The following is a 26,406-nucleotide window of genomic DNA, read 5'->3' as shown; positions in this document are numbered from 1 at the left end:
TGTTTAACACTTTTCACTACCACTTCCAATAATGATGGTCAATTGTTTCACAATTTAAACCATTACTTCCAATAATGACGGTCAATTGTTCCCCTACCACGTCCATAACCACAGTGCTCCATAAAATTTAAAAAAATATATTATCAAAATAATAGGTCTTTACCTTTTTTTAATCAACGACACCAACTATTACGTTGTCCGCCTCTATCCTGAATATTATTTACAGAAATAAACCACAATATTACTAAAAATCATTTATTTATAATGCTGCAATAGGGGGAGGATCGCAATAAAAATCGAATGTATGAGGAATTAAAATGTTAATCTTAATAGAATTAAATTTTATTCAAGAAATTTCATATGTGTTAAGTTTTTCATTATCAATTCATATATATATTATTTAGTTTTAATTTCTTTAAAAATAAATTGAATATAAACTAAGTCCAATTTACATACCACATTTGAACAAAATAGAAAAATAACGCTTTAAACAGTAAACATACCAATCAAAAATAAAATATTATTTAACAATAATATAGTAAATAATAATCACAAAGGAAGCGAAATTATAATTTATAATAATTTTAAATTTAAAAAAAAGGAAAAAAATATTATACACTTCAATTTGCATCCCTTTTATAGGGAAGCTATTACTCATAAAAAATAATTCGAAACAATAATAAGTTAATATATTTTTTTTAAAATTACAAATATCATTATTATGCTTAAAATAATAACTATAAACTTGACTTTACAAAAATCAACTTTTATAAATCTAAATATAAAATATTATCGTCGTATAACTAAAAATATATAATATAATCACGTAACTCTTATTCACGATGATAAACTGCAGTGTTTGCCGTCATTCTTAATACATAGCATAGCACTCTCAACTATAGTGCAAAACATTTTATCATGTAAATTTAAATCGAAATCTTTCATAAATATGACAGTGACAACAATATATCATCAATCATCTTATTTTATGATTGTTCAGCTAATCCCAAGATGATGGTATCAAAAATATTTAAAAATTTTCTCATTGTAAAAGTAAATAGTTTTATTAATTTATTTATAAATAAAAATTATATTCTTTTGACGATAATGATATATATATTATCTAGATAAAATGTCATTTAAACCCTTTTTTATTGTATAATTAATAAGAAGGAAAATGGGTATTTTGTTATAAAACCAATAATTAATCTGTCATAACTTGTAATAAAATAAATTTTGACACCAGAGTTTAAAAGTAGCGCGCTACCGCTATTGCTATTTGTCAAAAAAGTAGCTCGCTATTAGCTACTATTTATAAAAAAAATTTACAAACAAATTTTTTTATTTTTAGCTTATAATGTTATTGTATAGTAAATATATAAAAATCAACATTTATAAATATAGAAATATAGTTAGTTTTGATTATAAAAAAATTTATGTAATTAAAATAAATATATATGGAAATTTGTTGCATTTTAATAATAAAATCATATCAATATTATAATCCCCAAGTCTAGAGCGATGATCAGAAAGTATAAATTTTGCATTAAAAATAATCTCTCGACACTAGCACTTGAGGGTAAGGGCGTATTTAATCTTGTACACATATTTTTAATATAAGATAAATTATCAATAATTTTATTTGCAAGTACATCGTATGTCTGGCATCCTATTATCATTCTGAGGGCTAATGCCACATATCTTTTTAAAGTCCTAGGGTCTAGCCAATGACCTGTGATTGCCAAATAAGCTCAAAAATATTTAATTAGATCAATTTATAAATATAAATAAGTTTTTACCTTCTGTTATGTGTTCAACTATCTGCCGTGAAACATATATGATATCTCTGATAACTCTACTATTAGAGCATCTTTCATCATTTTAAAGTTATCTGCTATTTTATTCATTAGTGTCTAGCTGCATAAAATTATTGTACCAGGGGATAGAATTTTAATCATCATGGTAAATGATGGATTATTAACCAAGGACATTGGCTGAACTGTATAAATGATAAAATCAACAATAACTATCAGCCAATTTCTGAGAAATATTGTCATTTGCATTATTAATTAATTTGGTTTGAATTGAATTAGTCTTTTTGGATGTAGAGTCACCTATACCAATATTATTTAGATGTTTCTTTATTTCCTTAAAACTCATGAACAGTATAAAATAAAATTATTAGAATATATAAATGACAATTTACCTTTAGGTGTTTCTTGAGGTTATAGCTACTGGATTGATTTGAGGAAATATTTTTTTTACATTTTAAACAAATAAATTTGAAGCCAGTTTTGGATTATATGTATATTTTAAAAAAATTTCAAATCAAGGAAATGGGAAATTTGTATTATAGCTATTGAACATTTTCCTCCCTGGTATATTTCATTAATATCATTGTCTTAATCACTTTAGATGATTTGGATATTATAGCATAGGCGATGGCATTTTAAAGTATTGACACATGATTTAGGGTTATAATACAAATGAAAATATAAATTACAAATTGAAAATATATTTCAATTTCAAAATTAAATAGTAAATCATAAAAATTATAATTATGATATTATATTTAAATTTTCATGTTTTATACCTACCTTCATTATATTTTTTGAAAGTAGCTATAGCGTGCTAAAAAATTAATTAATTATAAAAAAGTAGCCGCTATTAGATATAGCTACCAAAAAAGTTAGTGATACCAGAAATAATGCGTTTTAAATCTATTATAAATTAAATTTTGTAATATATTTTTGGATGATTTAAATTTATTTTTTCTTATTGTCATAATGCAATCTATATTATGCTCAAGTTTCTATATCAATACATTAATTTTCATATCAATTTTTTTCTGAATATATTCTCTATTTTTATTAATTACTCAGAATCACAAGTTTTTACTTTCTATACCCCGCAATTCACTTAATGTTTTGACATTTTAACTTCTAATTTGATAATCTAGGATCAGAACTATTTTTTCACTAGAACTGAGCTGTATCTAATTTAATTACCTGGCCAAGCAATATCAGATCTTTTAAAAAAATTCTTTTAATGTAAATTTTAAAAATTTATTCCAGGTAATAGACATGGGAGAGGTTAGGATTGGACCCCCCCCCCCCACCCACCCAAATTTCCCTTATAGAAAACATGATTAGGTTAAATATGTTTCTATTAAAGATCTGCAAAGCCTTGACAAATAAGCCAAGTTGGACCTAATATTTTAAAAAAATTCAGGTTAGACTGGGCTTTTTTAAATATAATATTCAATTTGTGAAATAAATTGATATATTTAGAAACAAGGTGCCAAATATCTTTTATTTGTAAGATAACATTTTTATAATTAAAAAAATATTAAAATTTTTGATGTTTAAATAAATTTGACAAGACTGGGTGGCTAAAGAATTATTTTATTATTGAGCCAAACTTTTCATCATAAATAAAATAAAATTTGTTCTGTATCAGGCAGGGTGGCTGTGCCTGAAAAAAGGCACAATGCTGATCACTAATTTCCATAATACTTTTATATTCATATCTAAAAAAAATTCTTTTAAATTGATAAAACTCCTTCCATAATTTTCTATATCTATTGGAGATCTGCAAAGCCTGGCCCATTAAAATTTTACAAAAGTTTGCCCTTGACTTGTTAATTTTTTTGTAAAAATTTTTTGATTGTATTTTTAATATGTAATTTTTTCCCAAAGTTAACTTATATCTCTTCTATGTGGCAATCTTTTTCTACAATAATCCAGGGTTGAAGTTGTGGGGAGAGGGTAGGCGCACAGTGTTCCAACCAATTTAAAAAAAATTAGCATGCATCGACCTGGAATTTTTAAAAAATGACCCTTCCAAAAAATTAAATATTTTTTTATAATAAAAATACCATAAATGCAATAGGAAATAAAATAACATAGATACCCTAACTACACTGCTATCATTTATTGCCTATTTAAAAGATGTGAATAAACAGGATAGTGTCTGGGTCATTCCATATCAAATCAATACTTTACAACTTGGCCATCTCAGATTTTGCTAAAATTTGGTGTATAAGTTAATGAAGTATTGTGATTGACGAATCCAAAATATTAGCCCCTTAACTCTACTAGAACCGGAGATATGAGGCCTCAAAGTGGCTCTATTTGGTCATTTTTCGAAAAAAATGATTTTTAAAATTGGGATAACTTTAATATTAGATAAACTATATATCTATCATGGCTCATTTTATAGCTCTATGTAAACTCTTCCACATATTTTAAACAAAATTAATTTTAAATTTATAAAATCTTTTAAATTGCTGTCAAAAATTTGTAATTAATTTTTTTAAATGTCAGTATAAATTTTTTCCCCCCAAATTTCAGATATTTTGTAAAAAGTGCCAAGAACTGTTCATATAAAAATTTTCTAAAAGAAGTTAAGTAGGAAAAATGCTTAAAATAAAAATACCGCTAAATGGCGTTATAATTTTAATTAGCCTAAGATTTAATTTTTGAAAATATAAGTCAATCTACCTTTTTTTATATTTCATAAAATATTTGTCGAATAAAATCGCATTTTGGCACAAAAATACCGCTAGATAGCGCAAGTAATTTAAAATAGCTAAAATCCTCATTTTTGTAATGCCAGTAGATGATTTTATTTATCTATAACTGAATTAATTCATAGTAAAATTACTCAGTATAGAAACTTAGTTATATTAATTTAAAAAAATTAATTACTAATTTTTGAACGTAGTTTTAAAAAAAATTATAAATTAAAAATTAATTTTATTTAAAATAAGTTTACTTAGGGCTATAAAATGAGCCATGATAGATATATATAGTGCATCTAATATTAAATTTATCCCAATTTTAAAAAATTATTTTTTTCGTCTGAGATGGTCGGGTTGTAAAAAGTGATTGATTTGATATGAAATGACGCCTACAAAACATGGATCATATTGATTCCGATAAACCAAAATGATATGTCAAAACTATGTTCAAAAACATTAGAGTTATTAAAATAGAGAGCGAAATCTTCCCCATACTCTACAAAATTTTACAGTTCCTGAAAAGTCGATCTCTATTTGGTATGATTTTAAAAATTTATGTTGGGTTTTAAAATTTAAAATATAATGGTGAGTTTTTTAAATCCTGGCTGTGCTTAACATTTTTATCTTTGTTAAAAATTTTATAAACTTGAATATAATAAATATTTAATTTACCTTGTTAAAATTTAAAAAAAAGGATATAAAAGATATATTAATTATTGAAAGGATATTTAACTTGGTGATAAATGCTAAGAAAAAGTTAAATGATATAGCATTAAGCAAGAGTTTTTTATTCAAAATAAAATTAAATTAAAATTCCAAGATATCATAAATTTTTTGAAAAATATATACTTAAGCGAAATAAATTGCTCTATATTATTTTAATAGATTAAGAAAACTATAAAATTTAAAAAAAAATGAAAATACGCCATCTAATGGGTAGAATTCTATTTCTTAACTTTAGGAATGAATAAATTAGAGAAAATTTTATTCTATGCAACTAAAAAATCTCATATTTTTAATCTTTTCTTGACATTTATTTTAATTATAAAAAACTATCTTATTAATATTAATTTATTAAATCTATAAGCCGTACTATATTTAGTTATAAATAGGGTTCAAAACTGAACCTGAACCCAACCTCTAAAAGGCGGGTTGAATCTTTTGATATATCAACTCTTAAGTAATTTTGATTGTTAGTATCAGTAAGTATTTTCAAATATTACCATTTAAGCATGCTAACCACCCAGGTTAGCATATGGAAGTGTTCCCAGCCACAGAATTTATTTCTTCTACTTATATAATTTGTCAGAAGAAAATATAGAAAATTTTTTGGAAAAGGGACGAAATTTTAAGATGTGGATCAATTTACATAATTCTAACAAGGTTTTGGGTGAAAAATTTGAATAAGGTTTTAAAGGTAAGCCGAATCAATATTATAATATCTGACTAACCCTGAACCATCATCTTTGTCTGAACCTACCCTCTTCATTACGGTTTGGATTTCATGTTATAAATGATTTATTTTATGTTTCGTCCATCAATATTTCTTAGCCGAGCAATATCTCTAGCTGAGCCACTTTTGCAGTCATGCGATATATAGAACCACTGAAAGAAAAAAGCAATTTGTTAAATATATGAGGAGTCCTTAGTCAAGAAACCAAACATAGGAAACTTGAGTGATGAGTCTTTGTCCGAAATAGAACCCACTTTTTGAGAATTATAAGTTTATCAAGTCTTCTGATAAATCTTTGTGCTTGCATCCTAATTGTAGGAAAATAGAGATAATCATAAAATATATTATTTTCGGATTTTGCCTAGAAAAACGAAATGATCAACCAAATGTGCCTGGTCTAGTATTTGGCTCATCTCGTTATATTAACCATTAAATTCATTTTTTTAAATTTACAAAATATTTTTAATAAATAGCCTTAAAAAATTAATATATTTTTAGCATCAAGGTTTTATACATGCCAATTATTGTGCCACCAAAGTAATATTTTGCAAATTTTTTAGTTTACATTTAAATATATTAGCCAGTTATTGATGTTCATAAAATCCGAAATATAGGAATATCTGCTCATATAGATTCAGGAAAAACAACATTAACAGAAAGAATATTATTTTATTCAGGAAGAATTGATGAAATGCATGAAGTTAATTAATTTATTTTTATTCAATTACTTTTTCTTAATAATTTTATGTTAGTCAAGTTATTTATTATAAAATATGCACCATTTATACTAAGTTTTTTCTTTTCTTTGCAAAATAAAAAAAAACTTCATTAATTTTATCTATTTGCCGGGAAATTTTAATCGGGGAAAATTATCCGGAAACAATGAGAAATAGGAAAATTTCACTTGAAATAAATTATACTAGGCAATATTGAATTTTTTTTCTTCAAGCTTCATGCAAAATATGTAAACTATTAACATGAATACTAATTTCATTTATTTTTGACGTTTCCCTGAGAAGATTAACATTAAGCAATTAGTCATTCCTAGAGATTATTTTTATGAAAACAAATTTTACGATCTTGTCGTTTTTATCCTTATACTAAAGATTTTTCTCATAAATGGCACATAGGATTGAACATCTATTGGCGAAATCTCGAAGCTTAGTCAATATTTTCCTGGCTATAATGTTTAGTTAGCCGTTTTTAAAAATCGGCTCAAATCGAGCCGTTTAACAACTTTATTACATAAATTAAATTATTATTTATGGAAATACTATTTTATTAATTTATAATTCTTTTCGCATTTAAAAATAAATGATTTATACCAAATATTTACATAAAATTTGATAATATTATCAACAAACAACAAGTTACAACATTTATAATATACTCTAAAATATGAAAATTATTCGGAATTAGGAATACAACTAACCATATCAAAATAAATTAATGTATAAACGCTCGTAATATGGCAAATTTTTAAAATTATCAATTGTTGAATAATATTTTTTAACATTGTAAAACGATAGAATTATATAACTAGACTAAAAAACTTAACCATTAGAACGTATCGGAATTTTTTTTAATAATCGTGTTTTCTTTTTTTTAAAATTTGAAGCGATTATGTTCCATAACTTTACAAGTCCTAGACAATGACTTAATATTCATGTCTAAACAACGCCATATTTTTAGGTTAGGGGCAAAGATAATATAGGAGCAAAGATGGATTCAATGGAATTGGAAAGGCAAAGAGGCATAACTATAAAATCAGCAGCCACTTATATTAAATGGAACAATCATTTTATAAATATCATTGATACTCCAGGTTATATAAGAAAATTTGAGATTTTTTAATTCAACAAATTTTGATTCGTTAATATAAATGTGAAAAAATGAAGACTTTTACTAGAAGTAAGGATTAGGTTTTAATGATCACAAGGTCATGGTCCGGTCTTTAGCTAGGACCTGACCGATGCACTCGGGCCGGACCACCATCCTTAAAAAGATCGATATATAGCTAGATCCTAAATTTGTTATTTTAAAAGTATTTCGTTTTTACCGAATTTAATTCTTATTTTATCATTTTATTAAATATATATAAGAGTATTATGTTAACAACATAAAATCATTTATGAATAATATAATAAATAATAAAAATGTTTAATTTAAATAAATGTTTATGTCCTTGTTTTGCAGAATTGCAATGGAAGGAGTGAAGAGGGACTTATTGGAAGCAGTAGATCTATTCCATTCTTTAGCCAAGAGCCCATGTACACTTTTGAAAACCTGTTTCTTTTTTTATGATAAGATCTTCTGCTTTAGAAAATAGTTGTTCACACGGAATAGATGTTGCTGGAATTGCTAGAAAAATCATAGCAGCTAGTGAGAGGACTAGAAATTTTAATATTATATTTAATATTTACAATATTAAAGACATTTCACTATTGGTTTTCCACCATACTAATATGCCATCCTTTAATGAAACAAGAGGCTCATTCAAATAAGTATGAAGTTTTGAAATGTTTTCTTCTATGATTTCTGCAGATATAAAAACCCCTTCCGAATCTCCTTTTTGGGATATAATAGTTTCTGAAAAATAATTAATTGATCTCCTCCAGGCACAAATATTTGAAAGTTATGATTTAATAAATAAATTTTAAAAATGTACCCTGAGAAGATACTCCTGTATTTTTTTACTCTTTATTTTCCTTTTTGGTCATATACTAAACTCTATAATATTGGACGTGTAAACTTATTATAATCTCGATTGTTAAAACATGATTTACTGAATAATAATTATTTGAGATATTTATGCATTTCAACATGTTATTTAGAATTTCTTGTCTTGTTATTATTATATTTTAAAATTATTAATAATTTCATTATTTATATTCCCTATATATAACATAGAAATCCCAACTGTAGGATATTTGGATCCTAATAAATCAAGTGTGGTTTTATAAAAGGGCTTAAGAAAACCTACGCTATTTCACATTCATTAAAAAAAGCCCTTTAAATTGTATATAATTCAAAAAGAATTTCTTCCATAGCATCCATGTTTTAAAAAATTATAAATTTTTAAAATAATCCAATAAAAATTTAAATATCATGAATTGTATTCATCATTAAATAGGAGCTATTCTATCTAATAATGATGTCAGAAAGGATTTTAAATTTTATAATACCCTTATTTTTACATATTTGTAATATGCTTGGTTTATTTTGGGAGATTTATTTAGAGAAAAACTGCCTCTACACTTCTCTCTAGGATAGTTTTATAATTGATGATAAACCTTCATGAGATATTATATTTGGAATATGAACCCAACACCTTAAGTCTTTAAATGTTTGTTTCTTATACTGAAAAATAACTCTGGTTTTTAGAATCTGGCGTTATCTGTAGTGCAGGTCAGTATATTCTCCTGATAGTTTTATAATTGATGATAACCTTCATGAGATATTATATTTGGAATATGAACCCAACACCTTAAGCCTTTAAATGTTTGTTTCTTATAGATTCTGCAAAATAACTCTGGTTTTTAGAATGTTACTGGCGTTATCTGTAGTGCAGGTCAGTATATTCTCCTCCAATTGATATACAACAATTACTTCTTTTATAACTATGGATATTTCCTCATAAGTATGAAAAAATGGGATATGGTTTATATCAAGTAATATATTTTAGTGTGCCTGTGCAGTAATGGCTATGAATGGAATTTATTTCTACTCACATACATATCTGTAGTAAAAATTAAAGGAATCATTATTATTTAAATTCTCCTTTAAGGAATTCTTTAGTTTTATAAAATTATTTATATAAAATTTTCTAACTTTGTTTTTAGACCAGATTGTAGTAGAGTTCAAATTTATAACTAAATTATGAAGTAATGAACTTTCAATTGTCTTCATTGGCAGACAGTCTTATTAACCACTTTATTATTGATTAGTTCAAATTCAAACTAATTTACTTTGAAGAAAGTGACTTTGTGCTTGTGAATATTGAAATTAGGAGTGGATTGTATTTTTAAGATATTTTATCATAAGTATAAATGTTATATTTTATCAGGGTCTATTTAAGGTACCTAATTATTTTTTATTAAGAATAGGGTTAAATTATTTTGACAATAAATTATTCAGGCAGTTTCATAAGATAGAACTATATAAATAAGGGCCAAAAGATTTTGATAATAAAAATACTATTTTGATTAATTTACCACTCAAAAAAATTATAAACAATTATTTTGTTACTTGTTATCAATACATTAAATTTGGTACTGTGGGGAACATATACTCTGTTTTTTATTGGGGCTAATTAAAATGTTCTTACAAACTTATAGTTTTCATATTTCAAAATAAAAATAAACTAAAAATTCATAAAACCCAAAATAACTCCTCTAGAAAATAACATAAAATATAATATACAAAAAAATTATATTAATTGAATAGTAAAACTTAAATATTAACGTAAAAAATAAATTATGGTCCTCAAAAAATATCGTCCAACACACATTACAAACTATCCTTGTATTATCTTACTCCTATACTTTATTTATCTTGCTCAAGTTCTTAGTTACACTTTATAAATTTCAGACACAATAGTTGATTATAATTTTTATTTCAATTTTTCTCCAGAAAGTCAAAATATTACAATTTTTAAATTCATTAAAAATAACAAAATTTTTTAATAATTTTTTTTTCCGGTCATGGGTTACTTTATTTGAATATATACTGATATGATATGATGTCAAAATGTATTAGCAAATAATTAATTTTTTAAAAAGGTAAAATAAATAGAGGTGAAAAATTGTAGAAATAGAATTTACGGGAAATATTTTCTAAAATTTCACATAATGAATTTTTTTAATCATCGAAAAAAAGTATTTATTTCAAAAATAATAATCATTTTTATTAATATTATTTAATTCCCTACCAATCAACTATATTGCCTTATAATATACATGTATCTTAAGAATGGCATAAAACTGGGACATGTATGAAACTAAGTTTAAAGTATTTTTGATATTGATTAGGACATGTGGATTTTACGATTGAAGTGGAGAGAGCATTGAGAGTTTTGGATTCAGCAGTATTGGTATTATGCGCAGTGGCTGGAGTCCAATGCCAAACACATACAGTAGTCAGGCAAATGAACCGTTACTCTATCCCTTACATTGCTTTCATCAACAAGTTGGATCGAACCGGGGCGAACCCTTATGCAGTTTTACAACAAATCAAGTTTCAATATATTTTCACATAAATTTTGATTTTCCCTATTTAAGATATTTACATAGAAAATAAAATCTTCTTGGTTAAAGCTTTTATTATTTTTTCATTTTTGTTATAACCAACTTTGTTAGGAACCAAATAAATGAAAATTCCGCTTTCTTGCAAATACCCATAAGTTATGGGGATAATAACAGAGTTGAGGGAATTATAGATCTCATTCGATCTCAGAGCGTTTATTTCAAAGACCCGCATGGTACTCAGGTCATTAAGACACCTGACATACCTCAGCACATGGCTTCATTATTCCATAAATATAGGTATCTAAAAAAGTTATTCAAATTTTTAGATACTTTATAAGGAATATTTATTTGAGATTTGTGTTTAACAATATTTTTTGTGATTTTGGTGTTCAAACCTATTTTTTTTAAATTTACATAAAGACATTGTTAAAATAATGGTTTTTTTAATATGATAATAGGAGAGAATTGATAGAGACTTTGGGAAACGTGGACGAGGAAATGGCATGTTATTACATAAACGAGCAATGCCCTTCTCCCGATATTATAGAAGCAGCAATTAAACGTTCAACTATACTAAGAAAATTTGTTCCCGTAATTCTTGGTTCAGCGCTTAAAAATACTGGTGTTCAAACTCTGTTAGATTGTGTCACATTTTACCTTCCTGATCCAACGCAAAAAGAAAATTACGCTTTAGATAATTCTAAGTTATAAATTATTGATAGTTTATACATTTTTTATTTTTGAAATTTAGGAAACCAGTTGAAAAGATATTGTTGAATCCAGATATGGACAAATCCTTACCTTTTGTAGCTTTAGCTTTTAAATTGGAGGTGCGTGTCTTATTTTTAAGGAAAAACATTAAAACATCGTTTCACTGATTGATTTGTGTAGTAAATTTTCAAATTGGGCAGTATTTTTATTGTCAATAGATTAATATTTTGTATAGTATTTATAATAAGTTATTGTATAAAAAGTTAAGTTTAAAACTAAAATTTTTCAATATTTATTTGAAAGGTGTTTAGTGTAAAAATATCTCTTTTTATTATAAATTATCATGTATATTATATAAAAATTAACATATCAAATATAAAAAAATTACTAAATTATCAAATAAATATCGAGTATGAGTTCCATTATGGAATTGCAGTTTTTATTGAACATTGTATCATTGAGCAAATCGATATGAAAATAATTTAAAATGACATTATTACACATAAATAATTTAAATAAGATAGGGCAATTGCGGAGTTCTTGTTTATAAAGTAATTACTGGATTTGCCATAAATTATTTTTTCACAAGCCATTTTTTCTAATATTCTTAACAATAATTTTAAAATGGAACAACTGTAAACATTCTCTTAAAGTATTTTCATCAATTACCCTAATTCATGCTTCTATTGTATTATTCGTGATAGGAGTTTTAAAATATTTAACAGTCAGGAGCAACTATTTCTGAGTTAATATATAATTCATTTGTCTACAAAAATAAAGTATAGCTCTATTTTAACAACATAAATATTTTTTATTTAATCTAGATATATGCCTGATTTTTTGTTTCCATCCTCACCAATACCAGGTTCATAGTATAGTCAAACCGGTATTATTTGGGGACCGTTCTTTCTAAGATTTTTCCCTAATTCATCTAGACTTTTACTTTTTTTTAAAAAACACAATATTATCTTATAGTTTTAGTTTAGCAAAAAAGTGAGATTACATTCAACCATTTTAAAATAATTTTTTTTTAATATTAATTCATCAAAATCATGAGTAAAATTATGTATGTAATATATGTTATTTTATACATAGTTTACATGTTACAATTACTTTATATAATATCATTATTAAGTTAATAAAACACTAATACTAAAAAAATATAATAAGAATGTATATAAGTGTGGTTGAAATTTGGTTAAAAATATTTATATTTTTTAATTTATTTGCAAACAAAATTATTTGTCTTGCAAATATTGTTACAATAATATAACGTATTTATATATTCTTATTAATTTACAAGTTAAAAAATTTTTATATCAAACGAATTAGAAAATTTAGAAATGTTCTCCATTAAATCACACAACTTTAGGTATAAAATTATCATAATATGGTTAAGTACAAAATAAGAATAAAAATATAAAATTAACTAAATAAAATAAAATAAGATGTTATCTTTGTTTATTTAGTACAATATTTTATTTACATGGCATTTGATAATGTCATCTTTGATATTGTGAAAAGTTCCTTTAGAATTTTTTTTAGCTATTTCCTTGATTAATTTTTTTAATTAACGATGACTCGTTATATTTGTTTTCTTTAATAATTTTGTTATTTTACATGAAAAGTTTTTATGATAAAATTTTATTAGTGATGCAAAAAAGCCCGATTCTGGTCTATTTTAAAAAACCGCCCGATTAAGATTTTAACCAAAATAACATTATGTAAGCCTAAAGATTTTACACATAGCTGGCATAAATGCTTAGACATCTATTTGCCAAATCTCGATGCTTAGATGATATTATTTTAGCTAAAATCTTAATCGGGCCTTGTTAAAAAATAACCCAAATCGGACTTTTTAACAACACTAAATTTTATAATATAAATAAATGAGTGACACAAAAACAACAAATTCCCATTTTGTAGAGGTCTTACGCAAATGGAAAAAAATTAAGAATCTGCCCACTTTTCAAAGTTGATATTTATCAAGGCGTTTTCTAATAGTAGTAAATAGGAATTTTATTGGGACTCAAAATTTAGGTCAAATTAGAGAGCCACCCGAATTATCAAGAGCCCAAATTAGACATTTTTGACTGTAAATAGATAAATCTGAGTGGTTTCATTTCATCACACACTTACAACGTTAATGTTTAGAAATAAACTTCCCAAGTAAAAAAATTTGAAAATTAATTATTAATTGAACAAAAATTTTCAATATTTACCAAATGTTTTTTATACTGCCCATTTTGATCAATTTTGCTGGATCAATTTTGCTGCCTTATTTAAAAACGGCCCGAATGAATTGTAATATATACACACACATTTAGGTTGGCAAGCACGGAAACGTTACTTACCTTAGAACCTATCAGGGAGCTTTGAATAAGGGCGACACTTTGCTCAATACACGAACTCGTAAACGGGTCAAGGCAAGTCGTGTCATTAAGATGCACAGCGATGAACTTCAAGAAGTCGCCCACATCCCACCTGGGGACATCTGTGCCATCATTGGAAACATTGGTATTCTTTATGTCATTGTTTAATAAATGTGTCGCTATATTTACCACCTTGATTAACATTCAACGCTTCAAATAGGAAAGTGGGGTCTAGGGCCACCTAAAATTAAACTATTTAAAGGGGCTAAATTTTGTTTTTTATGCATTTAAAAGTGAATTATAATATTTTAAATAGTGTAAATATTTACATACATGATGCTTAATATTACCTAGACCTGTGCACCGGCTGTTGGCTGGCTACCAATATTTTTGATCATGCAGTAAATGCTGTCGTTTATAAAAATCACCCGGGCGGCAGGCGTATAAATATTTTAAAAATAATTTCATTTTTCATACATTATTCTAATGATTGGTCAACATCACTGTTGTAATTATATAATGTCATCAGAAAATGCCCAAATACAATAGATCTAGCATTGGATATGTTATATCTTGTTAACATGCCTTGATACCCTTTTTCAAATTGGCGATTCCAATTATGATAATAACAATAACCCACTCAAATGAACATTATGTGTTAGATGATAAGGGTAAAACCTCCATTTCCCAGACTCAGATTTGCCTTTCTCCCTTATCATATTAGGGTACCATTTTTAAAAGTTTATCAGAATGCAGAATCTATTTATTGGCCCGAGTCCGCCTGCAGCTCCATGGCAATTTTTCGTAGATATGGAGCCGGCCTTTTGCCCGAATTTTTATAAAATAGGGAAGAAACATTTTACAAAAGATATTTATTTTAATGTTATGCTTTAAATTTAAATATTCAGCAATAACTTTGATAATTTAATAATTGCAAAATATGATATGAAAATGAATAGTAAATATTTCCCACCTCGTAAACTCATTTTATAATTGTGGTATTCAATCAGGCAAAGAAAAGGAAGAACAGGAAGAAAATATAACATTATTGTTTATCCAGCCACGGACCAGGCCTATATTTTATTGATGTTATTGACAGGCCTGTTATGCAGGAATTTAAATATTGGGAACTTATCAAAAAAGAAATAATTAAGACAATGGTTACAAAGAATAAATATGCCATTTTAGTTTACTATATTTGTAAAAGTTTTATTGGATGTTTCCCTGGCCTATACCTATTCTTTCTTAATCTTTGTTGGCGACATTTTATTTGGCTACTTCTTGATTACCAGAAAATATCCAATACGAAAAATTACCTATTGTAGATGTCAAAAATAGGCAAAGATAAAAACAAGAATATATATAAAGGATTCGTGAAAAGCACTTAAAAAATAATAAAATACAAAACACCCACATTATGTTTTGTTAATTATAGGAAGCACAGGCGACACTTTCGTTAGCGGTGAGGGTGTGGAAGGACTTAGCTGTGAAAGTATGTTCGTTCCTGAGCCCGTAGTTAGCATGTCCATAAAACCTGATCCAATATCTGCTTCCTCTAACGACAATGGCACTCGCCGATTAGAGGCATTTGGTAAGGCAATGACGCGATTTGCTCGCGAAGATCCCACTTTCCGTGTCGTTTTTGATGAAGAGGCTCAAGAAACGATTGTGCAAGGTATGGGTGAGCTACATTTAGAAATATATAAACAGGTTCGATTACATTTATTTTTATTTAAATATAAAAATGATTATCTCGGAGATCGTTATCTTTAATGACCTACGGATTTATTATACAGAGTGAATATTTATTTTTAAATTATTTTTTTAGAGGATGGAAAGAGAATATGGAGTGAAGTGTATAATGGGGGCTCCCAAAGTTGCATTTAGGGAAACGATCACCACCAATTGCGAGTAAAGTATATATATTTTATTGCTTTTAATCATTCATTTATAAATGAACTTAAAGATTTGATTACCTCCACAAGAAACAGCATGGTGGTTCCGGGCAATATGGCAGGATCATAGGAAATCTCGAAGTTTTTTTTATATACAAAGTTTAAATGTTTATTTATAGCCATTGCCTGCAAATGATTACATCAAAACCGAGTTTGTGGACAATACTGTAGGAACAAATATTCCTAATCAATTTATTTCTTCCATTGAAAAAGTTTTACTAATGTAATATAATAATAATTACAGATTTTTTACTTTCAGGGATTCAATCAAGTTTGCCAAAAGGGATTTCTCTCTGGTCATAAAATATCTGGAGTTAGGTTTAACCTCCTTGATGGTTTGCTTCCTTTTATCTCTTAAAACGTTTCTAATTATTTTGATATATTTTTTCACATAGAAATAAATATATTTCCAGAGTTTGTTAGAGTTAAAAATGGTTTCGGTTCGGAATGTTTTCAGTATATTTTTCCGCTTCCGGGTTTGAGCTGTTAATAATAAGTAATGTAGAAACATTTAATAACTAAATAAACTTTCTAAAATGAATCATAGAAGAGGTTTAACTTTTATAATACACATAAATTATCCGTTATAAAAGGGGTTCTGATCCCGAATTCTTATTAAGGGCATGTTTTGGTCCCTTTTCTATTTGATAATAATATTAGAGTGATTCGAATTTAAAAATGATATAATTGGTTTTAATTGATTATTTATAGATATATAAATTGTAACGTAAAATATTGTTAGGTATTACAGTTTAAGATTTGTTAAAGTAACACAATTAATTATAAAAACTGTTACTTTTTAAAAAATACCAATGACCACTTTATTTTTTTAGAAAAACTTGAATTTTTTAAATTATAGGAGATCATCATATTGTAGACTCAAATGATATATCTTTCGTAATGGCCGCTTTCGGGGCTATTAAGCAAAGTATATTTACTTTTTCATGAATATAGTTTTATAATAATATTTAGCATTCGAATATGGGACATGGACTATTATTGAACCTATTATGAAAGTCGAAGTAAATGTTCCATCTGAATTTCAAGGCATTTTAATAGCTACGCTAAGTCGTAAAAATTCTGTTATAATAGCGACTAATCAAGCTCTTGTATATTTCACTATGATTTGCGAAGTTTGAATTAATATTTTGAAAATTTATAATTTTCTAGCGAAAAATTAAAACCTCCAGTATTTTTTACAAAATTTTTGGTATTTTTTTTTCAATTTTACCAGTATAAAATTAATATTTGACCAATATGGAATAATATAATAACAGCATTATATACAAAATTATACAGTATTTTTTTAAAGAAAAAAAATTGATAAAAATATATTTTGATCAGTGAAACGGTTTGTTAAGTAGCTTCTTTATAACTAATTGTTATATTACCACTCAAAATGAATTAGTAATTAATTTGAACTGAAATTGAAATTAGTTTTTTTATTGTAATTTTAGATCATTTTATATTTACAAAATTTATCGATCAACTAGTGATAAAAACAATAACGCGCATTTATAATTCACACACAAATTAAATACGTTAAAATAATATTCAAATAACATATATTTAATAAGAAAGATTGACCTATAATAATATTTAAATATTATAAATTTTTTAAATAAGAATTAACCTTTCAGATATAATTTAGATATAACAATGCTTCCCTTGAAGAGAATCTTTCATGCAGTTGGATTATTTGTTTCTAATTTCATATTTTCTTTCGTAAACCAATTTTATTGCTATTTCTTCATTATACTGTTGTAACTTACACCTAGATATTACCACGGCCCATACAAATACAAAATTACTGATCGCGGCTAGCGAAAAGGTTAATTATCCAAGTTAGTCTTTAGTCAGAGACTTCTTTTTCCAGGAATTGAGTTTGTAAATTGGTGTAAAATATTCTTAATAAACCACCGAATAGCGCCCTACCAACCACGTTACAATAAGTAAATAGAGAGACTAGAACTGACAAGAAGCCCAAGAGCGCATGAAAGATTCACTCCAGTGGAAGGATGTAAACTAGAATATGAGAGACTAGAACCGACAAGAATCCAAAGAGTGCATAAAAGATTCTCGTCAAGGGAAGCATTGTTATATTTGAATTATATCTAAAGGGTCAATCTTTTTTATAAAATTATTTGAATATTATTTTTAATCGATCATTCTTATTAAATATATGTTTATTTGAATATTATTTAACATATTTAATTCATATTATGTGTTAAATGTAAATGCGCGTTATCCATATGAATAGATTGTTTAACCAATTTTTTGGCTTGTCATTACGCTGTTATTAACACCTAAATTCACTTGTCCTTCATTGTTAAATTGAACAATCTATCAGTCTTTCCATGTTTAGGTGTATTTTTGAAAGTGCGGTGTTTGAATAGTTAGCCTGTTGCTTTATTTGATCTACCTCTTTTTTTATAATTACCTAGATAGGTATAGTGAACTAGAAAGATTATTCTCTGTTGCGTTGTTTTTCAATTGTATACTAGCTTTAATATTCTTGAAGTTACCAAGCGTATCTCGGATAATTCTGGTAATTCTTTGAACCCATTGCCATCACCTTGTTTATTGATATCGGTAATGCATTGTCTTAATGATTCTGAATTTCGTACTATATTGTCTCGTCTTAAAATATTTACCGTATCGTGATATATGAAAAACTTGTGGCTGGATTGTATTAGAATAATTCGAATTTTCCCAAATTATCTATGTTATTTCGAGTATATTTTAGGCGAATAGTAGATGGTGATATAACTATTACATTTCTTGTAGGTATCCCAATTAATAATTGACAAAAGATTATGATTGAATTATCATATTTTTCGTGAAATCTTTGAATGAATTTACAATTTTTTATCGTATCAATCCATTGTTCGTGGAAATTTATCTCGCCTTATTTGTGGAGATATTTGAGAGTTTATTGTTTTTTAAGTTCTCATACTTTATATATAATTAACTTCTTATTCTCACACTTAAACAAATTTCTTACTTGAAGATTTTTGAAAGTTTATTTTTATTAATTTTGTATTACACTACCGAAAAAAATAAGAAATCTTAATACATTAAAACTAAGAATTTGTTTTTTATAATAAAAAAAGAATATTAAGAATTTTGTTTTTTTCATCAAAAAAAATAGAATATCAAGAATTTTCGACGATGAAAATTATTACTAAAAAAAATAATGTTTTGTTTTAATAATAATATTTTTTCCTTACAAATGTTTGTAAAATAAATGCGCATGTGGGGAAAGCAAGAGATAGCTACAAAAGGCATCATGGTGGTTTTGGATACGGAGAAAGAAATGATGAAGGAGAGCACGTACTGAAATTTGCGCAAGCCTTCGACCTTGCCTTAACCAACACCTACTATAGGAAAAAAGTTAGTCATTTAATAACATATGAAAGTGGTACTAGGAAAACACAGATAGATTACATGCTAATCTCTCGCAGAAGATTAAAAGATGTAATAGACTGCAAAGTCATCCCAGGAGAAGATATCGCCGCGCAACACAAGCTACTAATCATGGATTTACAAATCTCAAATAAATCCACTCAAAATAAGATAAAACTGGAACCATCCATCAAATGGGGCAAATTAAAAACAATGACAGATGCCTTTGCAATCAATGCAAACATTGAAACAATAAATTGCTCACAAGTCAGTGAAAAAATATGGACAGACCTTTCATCCAGATTAATAGACACTGCAAAATCGACGCTAGGCTTGACAAGAGGAGGCAACAAATCACACAAAGAACTATGGTGGTGGAATCAAGAGGTACAAACCACTATACAGGAGAAAAAAGCCCTTTATAAAATATGGTACAAATCCAAAAATGCAGATGACAAGTCAAGATACAAAAAATCCAAGAGATTAGCTACAAAGGCGGTGGCTAGGGCCAAATCTATGGCATACGATGACATGTACGAAGATCTACATACCAAAGAAGGGCAAAATAAAATATACAGATTAGCCAAACAGCGAGAAAAGAACTCTAGGGATATAAACGGAGCTCCGAAAGTAATCAAAAATAAAGATGGGAAATTGATAATAAAGGAAAAAGAAATAATGAATAGATGGAAAGAATATTTTCAGGAGCTTCTCAACTTTAATTCCCACATATTGCATCTCGACGAACACTCCCCTTGTCAGAACCTTGTACAACCTATAACAGAACAAGAAATAATCACATGCCTCAAGCATATGAAAAACAACAAAGCTAGGGGTCCAGACGATATTCCAATAGAAAGCCTTAAAGCACTAGGAGATGATGGAATACATCTCCTCACAAATCTGTACAATAAAATACTTGGAAATGAAGAGGTCCCCCAAAAATGGAGGCAGAGCTATCTAGTTCCTATCTTCAAAAATAAAGGGGATCCACACAATTGTCAAAATTACAGGGGCATAAAACTAATGTCACACTGTCTAAAACTATACGAAAAAATAATAGAAAAAAGATTAAGAGATATAATCGAAATAGGAGAGACACAGTTTGGCTTTATGCCTGGAAGATCAACAACCGATGCTATCCATGCAATTAGGCAAATGAGTGAAAAATACAGGGAAAAGAACAAAAAGCTACACATGGTCTTTCTCGATCTAGAAAAGGCCTTTGATAGAATCCCAAGAAAACTTATCTGGTGGGCGCTACGCCACAAAAAAGTTCCCGAAAAATATATAAGAATAATAGAGGATATGTATATGGGACATACAACAATGGTCCGTAGCACAACAGGTACTTCAGCAGGCTTTACAATAGCCGAAGGAGTTCATCAAGGGTCGGCTCTCAGCCCACTTCTCTTCATTACAGTAATAGATGTATTAGCACAGTCTATACCTCAAACAGTCCCGTGGAATATGATATTTGCAGATGATATTGTGATACTTGCCGAATCCAAGGATGAAATGAAAGAAAGGTTAGTGAATTGGATAAATATCCTAGAAACGCACGGATTAAAAGTAAATAGAGAAAAGACGGAGTATATGGTGATAGGAGGAGATGAAACGGAGAGTATTGATATAAATGATTGGCAGATATCCGCAATTGAAAGCTGCAAATATTTGGGCTCCACTATACAAACAAACGGCACAATAGAAAAAGAGATAAAGAATAAGATTAATCAAGGGTGGTTAAAGTGGAGATCTTTATCTGGAGTGCTATTTGACAAAAGAATCCCACACAAATTAAAGGGAAAAATTTACAGTTCCATAGTACAACCAACTATTCTATATAGTTCGGAAACATGGCCAACCAAAGAATCAGACGAGAGAAGTCTACAAACTATGGAGATGAGAATGCTGAGGATGATTGCTGGGGTAACAAGAAAGGATAAGGTGCGCAGTACAAGAATACTAAATAGTTTAAAGGTAGTGCCCATTAAGACTAAGTTAATGGTAAACAGACTTAGGTGGTATGGGCACACAATGAGAAGGCCTATGAACTACATAGGAAATAAAGTTGAAAGATTGGAAGTGATGGGCAAACGTAAAAGAGGAAGGCCAAAACTTCAATGGGGCCATAAAGTTAGAGCCAATATAAAGAAGTATAAAATAGATAAAAGAGATTGTACGAATAACATAAAGTGGAGAGAGATGTTGAAGGAGCTTACCACCAGAAAAGGTGAAAGCTAAAGAGAAAAAAAAAAAAAAAAAAAAAAAAAATGTTTGTAAAATAAGCGAGGCGATATCGTATCAATCCTTTCTTCATTGAAATCAAAATGTTGAATTTCGCTTGTCATTTTTAACATCTAACTAATTGGACATATTTTCTTATAGTTCGATGTTGACTGCAGTCTCACTATTTCTATTCTAGAGTTTTCCATACCCGTAGCCATTTCTTAAACTTTACCAAATAGGATATCGTCAGTGGCTATTAAACATAAGGTAATAACCAATGCTTTTCAGACCTGCAATGAACCAATCCCGTGGAGAACGTTCTAGCGTATCCCCAAATGAGCAGTTAATGGCTAAATGTTATAGTCTTTGGGCTTATTGGATTATGGATTCGATTTCCTCAAGTTTTGAAGTAGCAAATTTCTACCGCTGTATTATAGTCAATGACCTGCAGAAATGCCATTTGCCCGGCCCGGATTTTTAAAAATATATTACATTTATATTTGATTTTTATAGCTACTGATGATTTAAAATATTCGGTTTTAAAATATACGGCCCGGCCCGGGTATTTTAAAACAAAAATTTAGGCCCAGCCAGAATACATTAATAAAATTACAATACGACTCGGTCTCAGATATATTTTGTGAATTTTATCAACTCAATTAATGACTTCTCCTCGGGTTTAGTAGGTTAACAAATATCGTACAATATTGAATAGGTTTTGTGTCATAAGGTAATTAGAAATAAAGGTCGTTTTTGAATCTTATTTGTAATTTTTACGGCTATGCATAAATTTTTAAATCGAGATAGGTTCTCGAATTCTTCTTACTCTTGTAGTACAATTTATGTATTCATATTTATTTCCATATTTTACTCTAGCCCCAAATATATTACCACTTAAAATGAATTAGTAAATTGAAATTAGCTCTTGTAAATTGATCCTTTTATATCTATAAAATTTATCAATCAAAAATTGATAAAAAACTCATCAAATGATAACGCTATTTACTTCACACATAATAATATTCAAATAACATATTTTATTAAAAAAATTGACCTAAAATAATACTTAAGTACAGGATTACCAGATCTCCCTCTTTTGGCATAATTTCCAGATTTTTTACTTTTATTTCTGCCAAAACGCCATCTATTGATTTACGCTTTCCCTCGATGTTTTGCGATTCCGCCCGAATTTCCTAAAAAAAATTTCCGATTTCCTAAACTTCCAATTTCAAATATAATAATATTTAATATCTTTTAATTTAAAATAAATTGTTATGATGATGAATTATTAATAATTACATCCTCTGATTCTTGATGAAAATGATTCTTATGTAAAAATGAAGAAAGTATTTTATATAATTTTTAGAAATCAATCTACATAAAATGATATTAAGTGAGCACTTTATTATTTAAAATTAACAGTAATAATTTTTGATTAATAAATGAAGTTTTCATTAAATATTTCATTTCTTTTACAATTTTATTCCTTTAATTTAAATTATAATAATTACAGTTTGAATATAAGTTTAACATCCAAAAAACATGTAAGGAGAGATAAGGAAATATGCAATACAAAATTTAATATCAGCCATGGGAGGAGTCCATGATGTAAAAAAAAATCAGCAAGGCTAAAACATATTTTCAATTTAAAAAATAAGGAATTATTAAATAATATCCAGCTATGTTTCAACAACAATAATTTATGTGATGATAATACTGCAATATCCGAAATGACATTCATCTATCACACGAAAAAGCATTCGCTTAGTTATTTATTCACAGATTGGCTATCCACTTATTGCCTATACTCTTTCCTGATTCAAGAATAGCTATAAGCATAAAATCTAGAAGAACAAAAGCCTCAAAAATAGTGTTGATCCGGAAACTAAAAAATAGTGATCTGCATCGGGCCTAATTTTGGCCCCGCCCGAAATTTTTTTTATAAAGTTTTGCCCGCCCTGAACCCGAAATTTTTTTTAAAAAATTTTGCCTGCCCGGCCCGAATTTATTTAAATATAGAAATTAATTTTTATAATTACTCAAAATACACGATATATGTTATATGGCGTCTACTTATAAATAAAATCACATATTTTTATTTTACATAAAAAATTCAACATGAAATTTATAAATTTAGATATATTTTAAAAAATTTCTAAGGCCCGACCCCACCCGGCCCGATTTTTTTTGATATTAGGCCCGGTCCAAAGCCCGTTCGGGCCGGGCCTACTTTTGCAGACCTCTACTAAGAAACACATCTAAGGATTTGAAAGAAAATAATCCATTTTCTCTTCAAATAATGGATATAAAAACATTCCCAATAATGTTGCGCTAATTTAATAGAGAAAGAGCATTTCTAAAAAAATTACAGACTCATAATCTTCTGAAAAATATAAATAAAAATATGTACTGATTTTTTAAATAATATCTATTCATTTTACAATAAAAAATAATAATATTTGACCTCCTTTATTTTACTATTGCGTATTAGGTATATTCATTTAAATAAAGAAATAATCACCAGGAAAGAAATAACGAGGAAAAAATTAATATTATTTGTTAAAAAAATTTAATTATAGTTAAATTCTCCTGCTTTTTTTGAATGAATCTGGCAACCCTGCTTAAATATATATATTTTTAAAGGATTGACCTTTCAGATATAAAACTAATAATGAAATTGGCTAGTTATAGGGGTTATTGAGGGTTTAACGATCAGCAGAGGGTTAGCCTCTCCCCATCACGGGATACAATTTTTTGAAACTAACTTCTTAGGACTAGAAAAGGTTAGAGGGGTATGCTTTGATTATATTATAATATGTCTAAGTTTACTTCAAATTTGGCTGATAAACATTTTTATAATACATTTTATTTATTTATTTTTTATTTCTTTTCTTATGTCATTAAATTTAAATCACTGGAAATATTTAAGGTTTTTAACATAAATATCAATCCCACCTTTTAAACTTCTGAAGTTACAATGAATCTAATAAGTACATCTTAAAAAAATATAAATTAATATTTAGCATAATAAAATATCATTTTATAATATCTAACCCGCAAGTTGGCATTTGTTATTATAATTTATATTTTCATATCAAAAATCTCAAAATTTAGATATAATATATATTTTAGTGTTAAATTAATTTAAATAATATACCTATTTTCCTGGTAATATAGTTATTAATAAATCAATTTAAATGCTTGGAAAAATATATGTTTACTGGTAATTCTATTTAAATACCGAGGAAAATGATTTATTTACTGAAAATTTATGAGTCTAAATATAATCACATGTTTTTATTTATACTGGTAAAATTAATGAAATACTAACAATTTTATTGATATACTAAAAATATTTTTTTAAATGCTGGAGAAATATAACAAATATTTTTTAGGTCCCTTTGAATAACATGTTTGGTTTTGCTTCGGAACTTCGTTCTATAACGCAAGGTAAAGGGGAATTTACCATGGAATATTCTAAATATGCTCCCGCTTTACCCGAAACTCAAAATAAATTAATTCAAAATTATAGCAACTCTAATAGTCAACAAATTAAATCTTCTCGAACTTCATAAACACCTTATCATTTATTAACAATTTTGTATATAAATTATAATTAAACATGGTTAAAAAAATTATTTATAGTTAGCCAATTATGTTTACATTCATATCACGTTATTTTATCATATCCCAGAGAATGACTTTTTTTAAATTGATCAGTCTAAATAAACTCCAATAAATATAAATAATGTTTCTCTGTATTGTTGGTAAAGCTTTTCATGCTAATGCATTCATATTATTTTTTAGTCTTTCTTTTTTTTCTTACCGTATTTTTTAATTTAAATTTATGAACTTAAAAAATTATTAATAATTATTTTTTTAGGCATTTTCATTTTCTACATGTAATAATTTGTCTAAAATGGCGTAACACAAAGACCTGCTGCGAGAGAATGAGGCCAAAGTTCCCGAAAATTTATGGATAAGGGAAAAATGTAGGGGTTAGGTTTTTAGTTCAGTTCCTGAAAATTTATAGGCCCTAAGAGAAAAATGCAGGAATTAGGTTTTAGTCAAAAAGATAACAATTTGGGTTCTGTTAGTAAAAAATAGTGTTCTATTTAAAAATCGGTTTGTACCCTTTCGCATGCAAATTTATTAGAATATGTATAAAGAAGAAAATTTTTTTAATATTTATTATAAAACCCCATACATAAAGCTACTAAATAAAGTTTATTCTATTATTATTATACACTCATTTATAAATTTTAATTACAGTAATAAACAATTCTAAATATGGCGACTGATGCTGACTGACCAATATCTTTAAAACAGAATATCAAAATTTGTATGCTTTAATTTTTTGGAGTTCGGTTAAGATTTGGGTGACAAATTTTTAACGATTTGGGTTCGATAAATAAGAATTAATATTATTTGCTCAGATTTGGCTTGAATTCAGTAGCAGGGTTTCATGGCTCGTTCTAAAATGACTATGCCCACCCCACCCATTCAGGCACCA

The 26,406-nt window shown here is 27.2% G+C and overlaps 1 protein-coding gene across 2 annotated transcripts; it reads left to right on the top strand.

Annotated features, from left to right (window-relative positions):
• Positions 1-1,005: 1,005 nt before the first annotated feature.
• LOC135925013 (elongation factor G, mitochondrial-like) lies at positions 1,006-25,613 on the top strand. Of its 2 annotated transcripts, XM_065460148.1 has the most exons (17): positions 1,006-1,053; positions 6,474-6,512; positions 6,556-6,675; positions 7,668-7,800; positions 11,006-11,210; positions 11,333-11,518; positions 11,680-11,925; positions 11,973-12,051; positions 14,260-14,449; positions 15,740-16,014; positions 16,133-16,215; positions 16,271-16,340; positions 16,379-16,471; positions 16,519-16,594; positions 17,119-17,187; positions 17,232-17,392; positions 25,289-25,613. In XM_065460148.1, the coding sequence occupies exons 1-17, from the start codon at positions 1,012-1,014 to the stop codon at positions 25,466-25,468; spliced, it is 2,247 nt and encodes a 748-aa protein (XP_065316220.1). In that variant the 5' UTR covers positions 1,006-1,011; the 3' UTR covers positions 25,469-25,613. The 2 variants fall into 2 exon arrangements, with proteins under 2 accessions (XP_065316220.1, XP_065316221.1); XM_065460149.1 differs by lacking the exon at positions 25,289-25,613 and having other exon boundaries at positions 16,519-16,577; positions 17,232-17,365.
• The last annotated feature ends 793 nt before the right edge of the window (positions 25,614-26,406 follow it).

The sequence above is a fragment of the Gordionus sp. m RMFG-2023 genome, chromosome 2 (genome assembly GCF_954871325.1).
Source record: "Gordionus sp. m RMFG-2023 chromosome 2, tfGorSpeb1-WG-v2, whole genome shotgun sequence".
In the NCBI taxonomy this organism is placed as follows: Eukaryota; Metazoa; Nematomorpha; class Gordioida; order Chordodea; family Parachordodidae; genus Gordionus; species Gordionus sp. m RMFG-2023.
This window is presented reverse-complemented; position numbering and strand designations above follow the sequence as displayed.